Source organism: Amphiura filiformis, chromosome 7 (genome assembly GCF_039555335.1).
Source record: "Amphiura filiformis chromosome 7, Afil_fr2py, whole genome shotgun sequence".
In the NCBI taxonomy this organism is placed as follows: domain Eukaryota; kingdom Metazoa; phylum Echinodermata; class Ophiuroidea; order Amphilepidida; family Amphiuridae; genus Amphiura; species Amphiura filiformis.
The window spans coordinates 6,306,911-6,319,909 of record NC_092634.1 but is presented as its reverse complement, the minus strand read 5'-3'; the positions used below and the strand labels follow the sequence as shown (position 1 = coordinate 6,319,909).

The following is a 12,999-nucleotide window of genomic DNA, read 5'->3' as shown; positions in this document are numbered from 1 at the left end:
AAGATCCCCAGCATTTAAAATCCACTACAAACAGGGTTAATATTCTGGTTAAATTAGGAATATTGCAATTTTTAGCTAACCGAAGTTCAATGCAGAATAATATCATATGTGTTCTCAACAACTGGACAATAATTTGAACACTAAAGTGGTTTGTAAGCATAATTTGCAATAAAATGCAAAAATTTCTTGTGGGTTTGGCTCTTTGAAATTTTTATTTTTTAGTTTGTTTACCAATTCATGGAAATGACATAATTGTGCTGGAGAGGACATTTGTTAAATTGCAAACAGAATCGTGGATACAGGCTTGCAAAATGCAACAAATACCAAATCATGTGCCACCTTGGTAGAAGGAAGACCACTAGTCCTCTACAAATTTCACATTCTATGATATAATCCTTCTTATTTCAACAATTAGTAATTAACTTCAGTTCTGGAGAGGACAAATTTTTAACGCGGAACTGTGGTATCAAGAACAAGTGGTATACTGTATGTAAAATAAATGAATTCCTCAATCAGTGCCCTGTCCCATCAATTGGTAATATAACACAGATTATACAGGTAGGGTAAGGGTTTATATTTCCTCTTTAATGTTAACAAAAATGGAGGCATGAATTGGAGAGGACACTCATTTTTTTTATTTAACGCAAAAATGCCAATTTTGCAAGAATCTCTGGAATTTTAACATTTTGCACCAATTTTCACCATTCAACTTGCATGATGTTCCACACATATCATATTTTCATTGCAACAAGCACATTGCCATAGAATGTACCTAATTTTTCAAAGAATTAATTCAGAATACATGGGCAAAATGAAATGGGACTCCAAAATTGGGTTAAAAATGTACCTTTTGGCAATTTTTTTATACAAAAAATAGACAGAATTCTGTAAAAATGCTTATGTAGCTTGTAGTTTGTGGCATACTTAGAATTAAGTTAATAACACTGCATTATCACCCTAATTATATCAACCAGATATGATAAAAGCCATTTTTGTGAACGTGTCATTTATAATGAAATAGCCCTGTAGCTGAGGTTACAATCATGAGTATTATACATGGACACATAAATTACACATTAAAGATAAACTTTTCAACACAACTAAAAGAAAATTTCTGTAAATCTGTGTGTTACTTCAGGTTCCAACAAACAATTTAAAATTAGTCCAGCAAACCCCACTACTGTGTATGTACTGTGTGTGATTGACAATGAGAAACTAATCAGGAGGGTGAAAGTGCATAGGAACAATGCCGGGAACTACGTCACGCTATTGTTCGACTAAGGCTACATCATTTTTAACGCATGCGTGTTCGTCAATACAGCTTTAGTCTCCTCCACCTTCGCAACATGGTACGTGGAGTGACTGGAATCACACTGACGGCGGAGGAGAATACTAGCTGGTCAGACAATTTAATTCTATCAAGCATATAATACCTGAACAATCACCGTCATTTGATCGATTTACTACAGAATATAATTGATTATTCAAAATATAATTTTAATATTGTAAACCTGTTAACTTATATATTTGTGTACTAAAGTATAAGGACACGTGAATAAAATCATGTCGAAGACAAAATGGCCACTAATCCGCCTATTGTCTAGACCTAGGATACATATTTCAACAGAGGGCAGCAGTCTAGGATGCCTATCCCTTTGTATCGATCCCTGGACTAATTCAAACTGAAAGCCATACACACACTATGGAAGACATGACCTTAATCACCCACACAGGGAATTTCAAATGGGGTTACCTGAAATCTACTCCAACTGTGTGGGAGATTAAGGTCATGTCTTCCATAGGAGGTGTTTGGATTTCAACTGGAATAGCCCAGTGTAACGGGACTTACCCATTTGAGTTGGACACTTCAATTATCACAGATTATGTTTTGCCACAAAATGTTCCTTGTTGTAACACTTTATGAATAAATCTAGGTGTGTTGTTTCCTCTTTAAGCTCTTTGCTGTTAAGTACCAATAGGCCTGTATGTCATCAAACACAAATTTGGTGGTACTAGTATTAAGTTGAATCTACGTAACAGTAAATATGATGAACATCATATTTCAAGAACAAGACATATAAATACTTGATTTGAATTTTATATACAGACATACTTGAGTATTTACAAACCATGTAAAGCCAGCAGAGTTGTATGTTTTAATCAAGCCTCAAAATAAGCAGATCTGCCCCAGGAGCCACACATTTGGAAAAAGCGGCTCCTGGTCCTGTGATTATCTAGTGAACCAGGAGCCATTTTTAAAGAGCTAGCTACCAGGCTCTAATTTTTGTTTAAATGTAGAGCCTGGTTCACTTGATTTTGGTGTGGACCAGGAACCAAAATATTATGACCATTGGGTAAATTGCTCCTGGTTGCCTGCTTATTTCGAGGCTTGGTTTTAATACCCGCTACATCTCAAAGCACCTGTAGTGTGGTTATCCATTAATACCGAGGTTTCAGAACCACAATGTCGTAACTTAATATGTGTACATCCATATCAAAATGATGCACTTGTCGGCTGCTACATGTGTCTCATTTCACACAAAAGCTAGGAATAAATACCAGACTCATCTCAAGTGGAGGTCACTTCAAATCATCCCCAAGTCACATGATTTAGGAATATGTTCTCTGTATTCCTAAATCAAGTGACTTCAGTATGATTTGAGGTGACCTCCACTTGAAATGAGTCTGGTATTTATTCCTAGGTATTATGTAAAATGAGACACATGTAGCAGGCGACAAGTGCATCGTTTTGATATGGATGTACACATATGACCAGCTCTCACAAATAAGCATAAAATTGGCTCCTTGCTTTGGTCTTCAAAAATCATTTTTTGTGATGATCAAATGGACTGTATCTACTATAGTGTCCTGACAACTTTATGCTCATTTTGAGGGAGCAGGTGATTGTGAGTTACAATGCTTTCTAGCTCTCAACCCTCGATATTATGTTTGATGTTCAGCCTAATCATGGCTTGGTTACTTTTTGTACAGGTAGAATCATTCATTAAATAACACAGGTACATTATCAACAAATTTGAATCTTACTACATGCATTGTCGTTGAATGACATTGATATAATTGTGATGCGATCATGCTAAATGAGTCTGATGTCCATCAAAATCAAAATTCAGTTTTCAATTTCATTACATGAGGCATTCCCAGAACTTTATTTTCCTGAAAACCCCATCATAATAAGAGTTACATGTGCGATTCCAGAGATATTGCCATTTTAGTGTTGCTCAGAACAATAAAAATACAAAGGAAGTTGAACAATATTATTGGTAATATCTCAAAATAAATATTCCTGACAGACTTGATCACATCACAATTATTATTTGTGACACAATATCAATCTAATCATGGCTTCTTCAAGCCAATTAGGTAATTTCGAAAAATTATCATCATGAACTTGCACATTAATTGCATTCCATTGCTGAAATCACCCCATGCATTTTTACAATGCCTATTTTCCTATGCATTTTATTGTTTTTGCTCCCTGTTTAACATTTTGTCTCTATCTGAATTACAAATTTCACGACTGTGATTGGCCTGTTGCATCAGATTACAAACAGGGTTCGGTTTTTGCCTGCAAAAACTTGTTTTTGCCGGCAAAGTGGCAAAAACCTGTTTTGTCAGTTTTTGCCTGGTTTGAACTGGCAAAATGGCAAAACTGGCAAAAAAACTCATATACAGTCATACATTGGACAACTATCCAGTAACTACATGTGTACCACACAGAATAAAGCAATTCCTATCATGGTTACTGGATAGTTAACCAAGATTCTGCTTTCTGCCAGGCAAGGTACAGAAAGCAGAATCTTGGACAACTATCCATTTACTACCACACCAGAATAAACCAATTCCTATTGTGGTTACTGGATAGTTAACCAAGATTCTGCTTTCTGCCAGGCAAGGTACAGAAAGCAGAATCTTGGACAACTATCCATTTACTACCACACCAGAATAAACCAATTCCTATTGTGGTTACTGGATAGTTAACCAAACCAAGATTCTGCTTTCTGCCAGGCAAGGTACAGAAAGCAGAATCTTGGACAACTATCCAGTTACTACCACACAGAATAAAGCAATTCCTATCGTGGTAACTAGATATTTGACCAAGATTCTGCTTTATGCAGTGAAGATATTGAAATGACGCTGCTCATATTGTGAGTTGTGGTAATCTGAAAAAGGGGAGTTATTTTGTGATGTGTATTTAACTCACACAACTTTACCATGACTTCTCATATGCATTCTCCAAGATCTTCTTTGACTGAAAGACCTTGGACAAGTATCACATTGATACTGCCTGAATCCCCGGTGTACATCAAGATGTTCCTTCAAAGACTGACGTTGTCTAAATGACTTTGGACATTCAGTGCACTGGTATCTCTTAATCCCCTTATGTGCATCCATATGTTCTCGCAAACCACTTGGATTTGCATACTCTTTTCCACATTCTGTACATTTGTATCTCTTGACTCCCAGGTGGCGGTCTTCATGCGCTTTTAACCCCGATACAACTTTGAACCGCTTTCCGCATTGATTACATAGGAAAGGTTTCTCACCTGTGTGCGTGCGAGTGTGGTTCCGTAATTCACTTTTCTTTCTGAAACGTCTTGAACATAATTTACAAGGATATTTCCTCATCTCTTTCACAGGTGTATCAATTTCACTTGATGCATTTTGTTTTTCACCTTCCTCCAATTCAGCCGGTGCTGCTTCAGAGACTACACCAGATGCATCACCCCGCCCATCAGGTGCCATTCCTCCTATATGTAAATTTAAATCTTCCATACATGTACTTTTGCTTTCTCTGTTGCTACTTCCAATGAAATCACCACCACCACACAACTCCTTTGACTGATTCACAGAACCAAAGTCTACTTGTAACATATCTGCACAGTGCTGGTTTTGATGGAGGTCAGATTTATTTGCAACTTGAGCCAATGCATCCCCTTGTAATGAACTAAACGCAGCTAGTGTCTCAATGCAGTCCATAGTCGACTGCAGATGAAGATTTTCAAATCCACCTGTTGTTTTGACAGGTTCAGGTTGATGGCTCTGATGTTCACCATCGTCAATCGTTGAAACATGGCTCTGCTGAATTCCAGTATTTATTGTTGAAACATGGCTCTGCTGAATTCCAGTATTAATCGTTGAAACATGGCTCTGGTGAATATCAGTATTAATCGCTGATACTTCGCTCTGATGTACTCCAGCGTTAACCGTCGATAGGTTTGACTGATTTTGCGCTTTCACCTGTTGCTCAACGACAAGCACCTCGTAGTGACTCTTGTACATGTGCTGCTGCAGCCAACCTTCGTTGACGAATGTCTCACCACAGTGCTCGCATTTGGGTCTACGCGGATCTCGATGACACGTGTCAATGTGATTTGCGAGAGAATTCTTATGCGTGAATGATTTGGGGCATTCAGTGCAGTAGTAATTCCGCAATACGTCAGCGGTGTGTGTCTTCCTATGTTCTCTCAATTCCACGCTGCTAGATGCGACGATTCCACATACAGAACACAGATGCTCTTTCTTCTCATGGGTCTTTTGATGCATCTTATACGCTGACTGATTCTTGAAGATTTTCTGACAGACTTCACACTCTATCCGTTTCCTAGAAATGCAAGCGTTAACATGTAATTTTAGTGCCTCCTCTCGTATGAAACCTGTAGAACATATCTGGCATGTATGAGGGCGTTCATCACTGTGTGTTTGTTCGTGAGTTTCCAAGCGATAGATTGATGTCTCTTTCTTCTCACATACACTACACGGGTAAAGTGTTTTCTTCTTTAATCTATTGCTGTCTTGACTGTCTACATCCTCTTCAGGGACATAATCAGCATCATCATCATCATTAGTGATATCATCATCATCCTCCTCCTCCTCTCCGACATCATCCTCTTCATACTTGATACTGATACCACCATGCTCTTCTTCATGTTCCTGTTTTAAATGCTTTGCAAATGCTTTCAATCTCCTGAAACTCTCCTCACAATATTGGCACACAAAAACTTTCAACTTGCCGCTGCAAACCACCACGCTAGAGCTATGTAAAATATCATGTTGGCGTAAGGACTTCTCACTCCTGAATGACTTTCCGCATTCTTGACACACAAACTCTTCATCCACATCATGCATATTCTTCAAATGCGCATTCAAATTTGATTTCAGTTTAAAAGTCCTACCACAAACTTGGCAAGAGAATGGTTTTGAGTTGCTGTGTGTCCATATATGGACTTTCAAACTGTCTTTTCTCGCAAAACGTTTTGGGCATAAGGTACACACATAAGGTTTCTCTCCTGTATGGCTTCGTTCATGAACGATTCGACGGCAATCTTTTTGAAATGTTTTGCCACAGAATCCACATTTAAATTTGTGAGATTTCTTACTTCCTTTTACTCGTATATGATCCGTTTCGTGGTAGTGCAGTTGCTCCATAGTATCACATACTTGTTCACAGTACTTACAATTTAGAGAACCCTTCTTTGTGTGACTTTTCTGATGTAATTTTAAGGTGAATTCACTCCGAAAAGTCCTGTCGCACAAATCGCAGGGAAGTCTTCCTACAAAAGTGCAGTCACTTTCGTGTAATTTCATGACATCTTCTCGAACAAAGCCTTTGGAGCATTTTGAACAAGAGTGAGGGCGTTCTTCCGTGTGGGATCGTTCGTGCGATTCCAAGCGGAAAAGGGAGGTCTCTCGTTTGCCGCAGTAACCACACTGGTAAAAATCTGTTGAATCTTGATCTTCTCTGTGTGCCCTCTGATGATCATCATCTGATCTTTCTTCACTTTGTTCCTCATCCGCAGAGAATTCCGTTTTCACAACAGGGGTATCGTGTATACCACTTGCTACGCTTTGTTCTTCAGACTCATGGTTAGTCATTTTATGCATTGTTAACGATGCTCTCGTACCAAAGACTTCTTTACAAATTTCACATTTATATATAGTTATCGTATTGTCTTCATGAGTCCTAGCATGAGAATCAAGGAGTCTTTTAGAGCGGAAACGTTGGTCGCATTTGATGCAAGTATAAGCCAATTTATGTGTGTTTTCATGTGTTTCAACTGCTTCTACGTTTTTGAATTTCTTATGACACACAGAGCATTTGAGGTGGGCCTTCTGGTGGTCCCTCAAGCTTGTCGCACTTCTGTAGCTTCTGTCGCAATACTCACAAGAATATGGCGTCTCACCAGTGTGAATTCTTTCATGCTGCTGAGCGCTCTCTTTTCTTGCAAAACGCTGAGGGCAGTAATTACATGCGAATGGTTTCTCTCCCGTGTGGATGCGTTCATGTCGTTTCAACAAACATGGTTTAGTGAAGTATTTAGGACAAAACTTGCACTGCAGATCTTGTTTACCACTAGAGGACTGTTTGTTGCCGTTATTAAAATTGTCATCATTTGAACTACTTGAAGAATGGAGAGGATGATTGCCCTTTGCCGATTCAGGTTTTTTCTCCTCTTTAACTGTTTTATTCTTATCCATACACATAAGCTCATGTGATGCCAATCTTGTCTTAGTCGGGAAAGTCTCATTGCACCGACTGCACTCGTGCTCGTGTTTTGTGACCACGCGACATTTCTTCACATGACGATTCAGATACTTCTTCAAAGTGAATGATTTTGAACACTGTTCACACTCAAAATCCTTTGTATCCATATGAATAGACTGATGTACCCTCAGGCTGCTGCGCAATGCAAACTTACGACCGCAATGCAAGCAGCAGTACGGTTTTTGTCCCGTGTGGACCCTATTGTGGGCATGCAAACTGGCTGGCGTTGTGAAGGATTTATCGCATTGCGTACACTGATGAGGTTTTTTCGCCGCTGTGAATTCTCTCGTGATATGTAAGCACGTATTTACGTGCAAACGCTTTAGGACAGTACTTACAGGCATACGGTTTCTCTCCTGTATGCGTTCTGAGATGTATAGTATGCAAAACTTTCTTTTTGAAGAGTTTGCCACAAAATTGACACTTGTACTTGTAAGTCTTCAAGTCTACGTCATTCTGGGATACTTCATCCACCTGTTTTGCGGTGCCACCACGTTGGTTCTTATTATTGTTATCTTTATTGTCTACATCCGGTAAGTTTGCACTCTCATGGACAACTTGATCTAATTTCATCGCATCAAGTCTGTCCACACTCTCCATAGTGTCTACATGACTGTCTTCTACTTGTTCTTGTTTCACTTTGGTATGTTCTAAGGTATGAGTCACCAAGCTTTCTTCATCCATGAAATACTGCTTACATTTATTGCACCGATACTCGTCCAATTTATGCACATTTGCATGATTGCTTAGTCCGTATCGTGTACGGAATTGCTTCCCGCAGATGTCACATTTGAAAAGTTTATATTCTTCAGTTTTATTTTTATGCACTTGTAAGTGTGTGCGTAGAAGCTCATAGCTATCAAAAGCTTTTTCACACTCCCCACATTGGTGGTCTTCTTTGCTTTTCTCTTTACTTTCAGCTCCTGTTATTTTCATCCCCATATGTGTTGGAAGATGGATTTTAAGGTCCTCAGCATCTTTGTATCTCTCAAAGCAAAATGGGCATGTGAAAATATATGCTTCCTGTTCGTGAGGGTCCACCAAAACTTGCGAGGGTTGACCGGAACCATCTATAGATTGAGGTTGAAAGTTACCAGCCATCTCTCCTCCTGATACCACCTGTTGCTGACCATCTGCATCTTCCTCCACCATATCACCAACCTCTGTACCACTCTGCATCACCTCCTCCTTGAATCTTGCCTCAATATCCATATTACTCTCCTCTCTTAAGCTGCCACCTACCTCATAGTTACCACCACTACCCTCAAACCTTATCTCTATAGTTTCATCAGTACTCTCATGCACTATTCCCTCATGTGAATTACTACCAGTGTTACTCTCAGATCTACTTGTAACATGGTGTCCAATTTCCTTGTTGAATGCATCAGCATGTTGATCTTCAAAGCTGGGTCTGTCTTCAAGAAGGTGTGGAATTCTGCTGTCGTAGTCAGCCATGATTGGTTCCTATCCAAGATCAGGAAGTTGTCCTTACATTACACATCCTGGAATGTAAATAAATAGCACAAATAAATACAACAAAAAAGAAAGAAGTAGATGTAACAATGTGTTATGTCTTTCAGCAGGGTTGGTGAAGAAGATGCATTGTGAGGCTCCATCACCATAACCAGACAAAGGACACACAAGATGTCTTTGGTTACCTGCATATACCGTAAAAACTCGATAGTTAGCATGTGCTTTATACTATCGACCGCTTTTAAAACATGCAAACATGCAGAACCCCATCCACAAAAGTGTAAAGGATTTTGAGCAAATCATCAATACACATAGTTATATACGAACAAGTAAACATGCAAATTTGTGTTTCAACCCAATTAGCTCAGTTGTTAAAGCGCAGGACTATGGTACAATTTCATGTTTTCAAAAGCGCTCGATAGTAAACACATTTGCTAACTATCAAGTTTTTACGGTATGCAATCCATGTCTCGTTTGCCGGTACAGGGTCATGCAGGTCCCTGTTGGATAGTAAAATTCATAGCGAATCCATGGATTGGTTCAGGGTTTCAAGTGTACCATGTCTTGTCTAGATAGATACATGTAGGCCCAAGTTAAAAGTTGTCAGTTGGAAAATCCTGTGTCCTCTTGGTTTTTACAGGTATGTGTGTGGGGGTGGGATGTGCGTAAAACACTTTTACAAACGCACCCCTCCCACCATACACTTGCAACCGTGGACCTTATGTATTGCTATCAAAATGAGAGCGTCTGAAACAATGAAATGGCAGATTTTGTAGCGTGTATAATACACAGTACAAAATTTGCCTACACACTATGGTTGGTATTTTTAATGCACAATAGCGGTGTATCCTTCGTGTATAAGAGAACACCAAATAAATCCTAATTCTAATCCTAACCCTAACCTTTATCCTCACCCTAACCCTTACCCTAAATCCTATCCCTAACCTAACTCTAATCCTATTAGTATTTTGTTCTCTCTTACTGGATAAACCACAATAGCGGACTTATCTCTAAAATGCATTTGGCATGCAATTGCAACCTACTGCAGGATGTAAAAAGTCTTAATATGTCCTCATTTGCAGGCGCACACGCACCCCCACTGAACCACAGGGTCATATACTCCTGTCCTATGTACACAAATTGGACTAATCCATTTAAAACACAACCTTAATCTTACACAGAGGATGTGCAGACCTCAAATGGAGCCATTCAGGCAACTCAATATGAAATCCCGGGGGTACTCAAGTTTGGTTTTGGTAGGGACGTGCCGCTGAGATTTTGGAAGTGGACCCATAAATATACCAATTTTTTCAAGAAATTTGGACCCATTGATATACCAAAAGTCAAAATTTTCGGCCGAATTTAACCAAAATTTTCTTAGTTTTTACAAATTTTCCCAAAATTTTGGGAAAATTTTGAAATTTTTTGCTAGATTATGGAAAAAATGGGCTGTTTTTCAAAAAATTGAGAAAATTTTGAAAAAGGACCCATTCATATACCAAAATAGGCTTTGAAAAAGGGGTCATTGATATACCAGAAGGCTGAAAATGCTACCCATGTTTAAGTGCACGTCCCGTATGGTCATTTGTACTGAGTACCCCCGGTATGAAATACATACTCTGTGTGTGAAAGATTAAGCTCAAGTCTTCCATAAAGGGTGTGTGGATGTCAAATGTAGAAGACTTGCCAAACCTTCCTACTTGATTTCATTTATACCATTGGCAAGGTTTGTACAATGTTAAAGGGGTACTACACCCCTGGCCAATTTTGTGCCTATTTTTGCATTTTTCTCAAAAATTATAGCGCATTGGTGACAAGTAAGATATGTATATTATAGGGTCAAGGACTACAACTACTGTACTGAAAATTCAGCAACTCAAGGCAAGTAGTTATTGATTTATTGATCAAATATTGGTTTTCCCTCATTTTTGACTGCAACTCCACAACTGTTGTCTGTGCTGAAATAAAATTTCCAGTGCAGTAGTTGTAGTCCTTGCCCCTATAATATACATATCTTACTTGTCACCAATGCGCTATGATTTTTGAGAAAAATGCAAAAATAGGCACAAAATTGGCCAGGGGTGTAGTACCCCCTTAATATGTTGGCATCCAAAATACATGACCAGTGGCAGAGCCACAGGGGCATGGGGGATTGCCCCCAGTAAAAACCCAAAATTATGAAATTTCCACTTATTGCGACAATTTTGAGCAAAAGGTGTTGACTTTGGATTTTTCCCCCGGGATTTTTCCCCCCTGAAATTCACTTTGCTCCCCATGCTCCCCCCCACCACTGTACATGACTCCTGTCACTGCACTTACCTTAAACTCTTGGTCTACATGATTTCATTTGCTTTGGCTGAGTAGTCTAGTACAATGTACACATTGGTTACATTGGGAGTTTTTCAGCACAACAATCTTGAGTCACTTGAAACTGAATAGAAAATAAGAAATACAAATATACACAGGTTAAGGATGCACACAGGATCACTCAAGTGTTACATGGCCAAAATTGAGTTTTCATCACTAATGTCATCTTCAAACCGTATTTTATCTTGTCATTAATAGATTTTAAAGAAACCTTAAAATTTGAACCATAAGAAAAGCTATTTTAAAGACCCTTTTTCATTAAAAATTCATCAAAATGCAAAAGCAAATAAATCATTGTTTTCCGCAATAAATCAAGCGTTCTCGTATGCTGCATCACTGCGGCGATACAGCTAGCAAAGACACGCACACATGGTAAACTGGATGGGCGAGGTGATTACTGATTGAGGAGCTGGAGTCGCCAATCGCGATCACTACCGTATTTTATCGTATTGATCTCTTCCAAGGTAGGTAAAGCTTGCACCATTGCATTGCGAAACTGCGGGCAGACAGACCACCACCGTCCCCGTCCAAGATTCAGTAGGCCTACTCAATAAATTTAGAAAAAAAGTGCTAATATAAATTACAGGTTTTTTTTTTATATGAACACAATAGTGAATTTTTTGTTTGTTTTTGTTTTGTTTTTCAAGTTTCATTCTGAACTTGAAAAGATGAAATTTATCTGTAAGAAGTAGTTACCCGTAAGATTTAGCCCTGTAATGATGACGCAATCTGGCAGATACGATAGAAAACGTAGGCCCTAAATATTTTGCTAGTAGACTAGACTTTACCCCGTATATCATTAGGCTTATTATTTTATGTTTAAAAGTTTGTTTAATTTCATTCATTCATTCATTCATTCATTCATTCATTCATTCATTCATTTCATTGTTATTATTTTATTTACCAAGTTGGTGTAGTTGGACAAGAATATAGGCCTATTATAGTATATTTTATGCAGTCCCAGCCTTGGTTCGGGAGCCTCTGCAGTCGTTCAGTCTCGTTTTAATTTTGAAGACCATAAAAAATAGGCAAGTAGTTACTACCGGTAGGCCTATATTAGGATACCTAAGGCCCTGAATAATGTAAGCAACACTTTTATAGCAAGGACACTGCGTGGGCACTGCGTGGGAACTTTCTTTAAAAGCCAGATAGTTGGTTAATAGCGAGAATCGCGGCGTGAAAGGGAGATCACGTTTTTGCCAGGCCTTAACTATTTACACATCATAACCAAAATCACAAAATCTGATACTGATATATTGAAACGGACATTCAATACTTGACTAGAGAACCCCTTATTTTAGGATTTTAGCGCATATTTTGAACACTTTCAGGGGGTTCAGGGGTTCTGAGAACCCCTGGTTTTAAAACCTAGTGCTACCCCTGTATAGGCCTACTTTTTGTCCGTTTTACAAGAAATTTATTCAAGACATATTACAACTTTAACCCCACTTTTTACACGTTTATTTGATTGAAAACAACAACAGACACACTTTTGTTGTTGTTGTTGTATTTTATTCACTTTTTATGCGGTACAAAATATTTTACAACTTTATTGTGGCTTTAGGCCTATAATAGGCCTGTGACTTTTGTCCGTG

The 12,999-nt window shown here is 38.6% G+C and overlaps 2 protein-coding genes across 2 annotated transcripts; both read right to left on the bottom strand.

The window, feature by feature from the left end:
* Positions 1-2,772: 2,772 nt before the first annotated feature.
* LOC140156682 (uncharacterized) lies at positions 2,773-7,780 on the bottom strand. The gene has a single exon (XM_072179619.1). The coding sequence runs from the start codon at positions 7,669-7,671 to the stop codon at positions 4,219-4,221; it is 3,453 nt and encodes a 1,150-aa protein (XP_072035720.1). The 5' UTR covers positions 7,672-7,780; the 3' UTR covers positions 2,773-4,218.
* A 21-nt stretch (positions 7,781-7,801) lies between these two features.
* Positions 7,802-9,057, bottom strand: LOC140156684 (uncharacterized). Its single transcript, XM_072179620.1, has one exon. The coding sequence runs from the start codon at positions 9,017-9,019 to the stop codon at positions 7,802-7,804; it is 1,218 nt and encodes a 405-aa protein (XP_072035721.1). The 5' UTR covers positions 9,020-9,057.
* Positions 9,058-12,999: the final 3,942 nt, after the last annotated feature.

What these genes read in the sequence shown, in the direction of transcription:
- LOC140156684 (XM_072179620.1), bottom strand. Translation starts at nt 9,019, where the DNA reads ATGGCTGACTACGACAGCAGAATTCCACACCTTCTTGAAGACAGACCC.
- LOC140156682 (XM_072179619.1), bottom strand. Translation starts at nt 7,671, where the DNA reads ATGGATACAAAGGATTTTGAGTGTGAACAGTGTTCAAAATCATTCACT.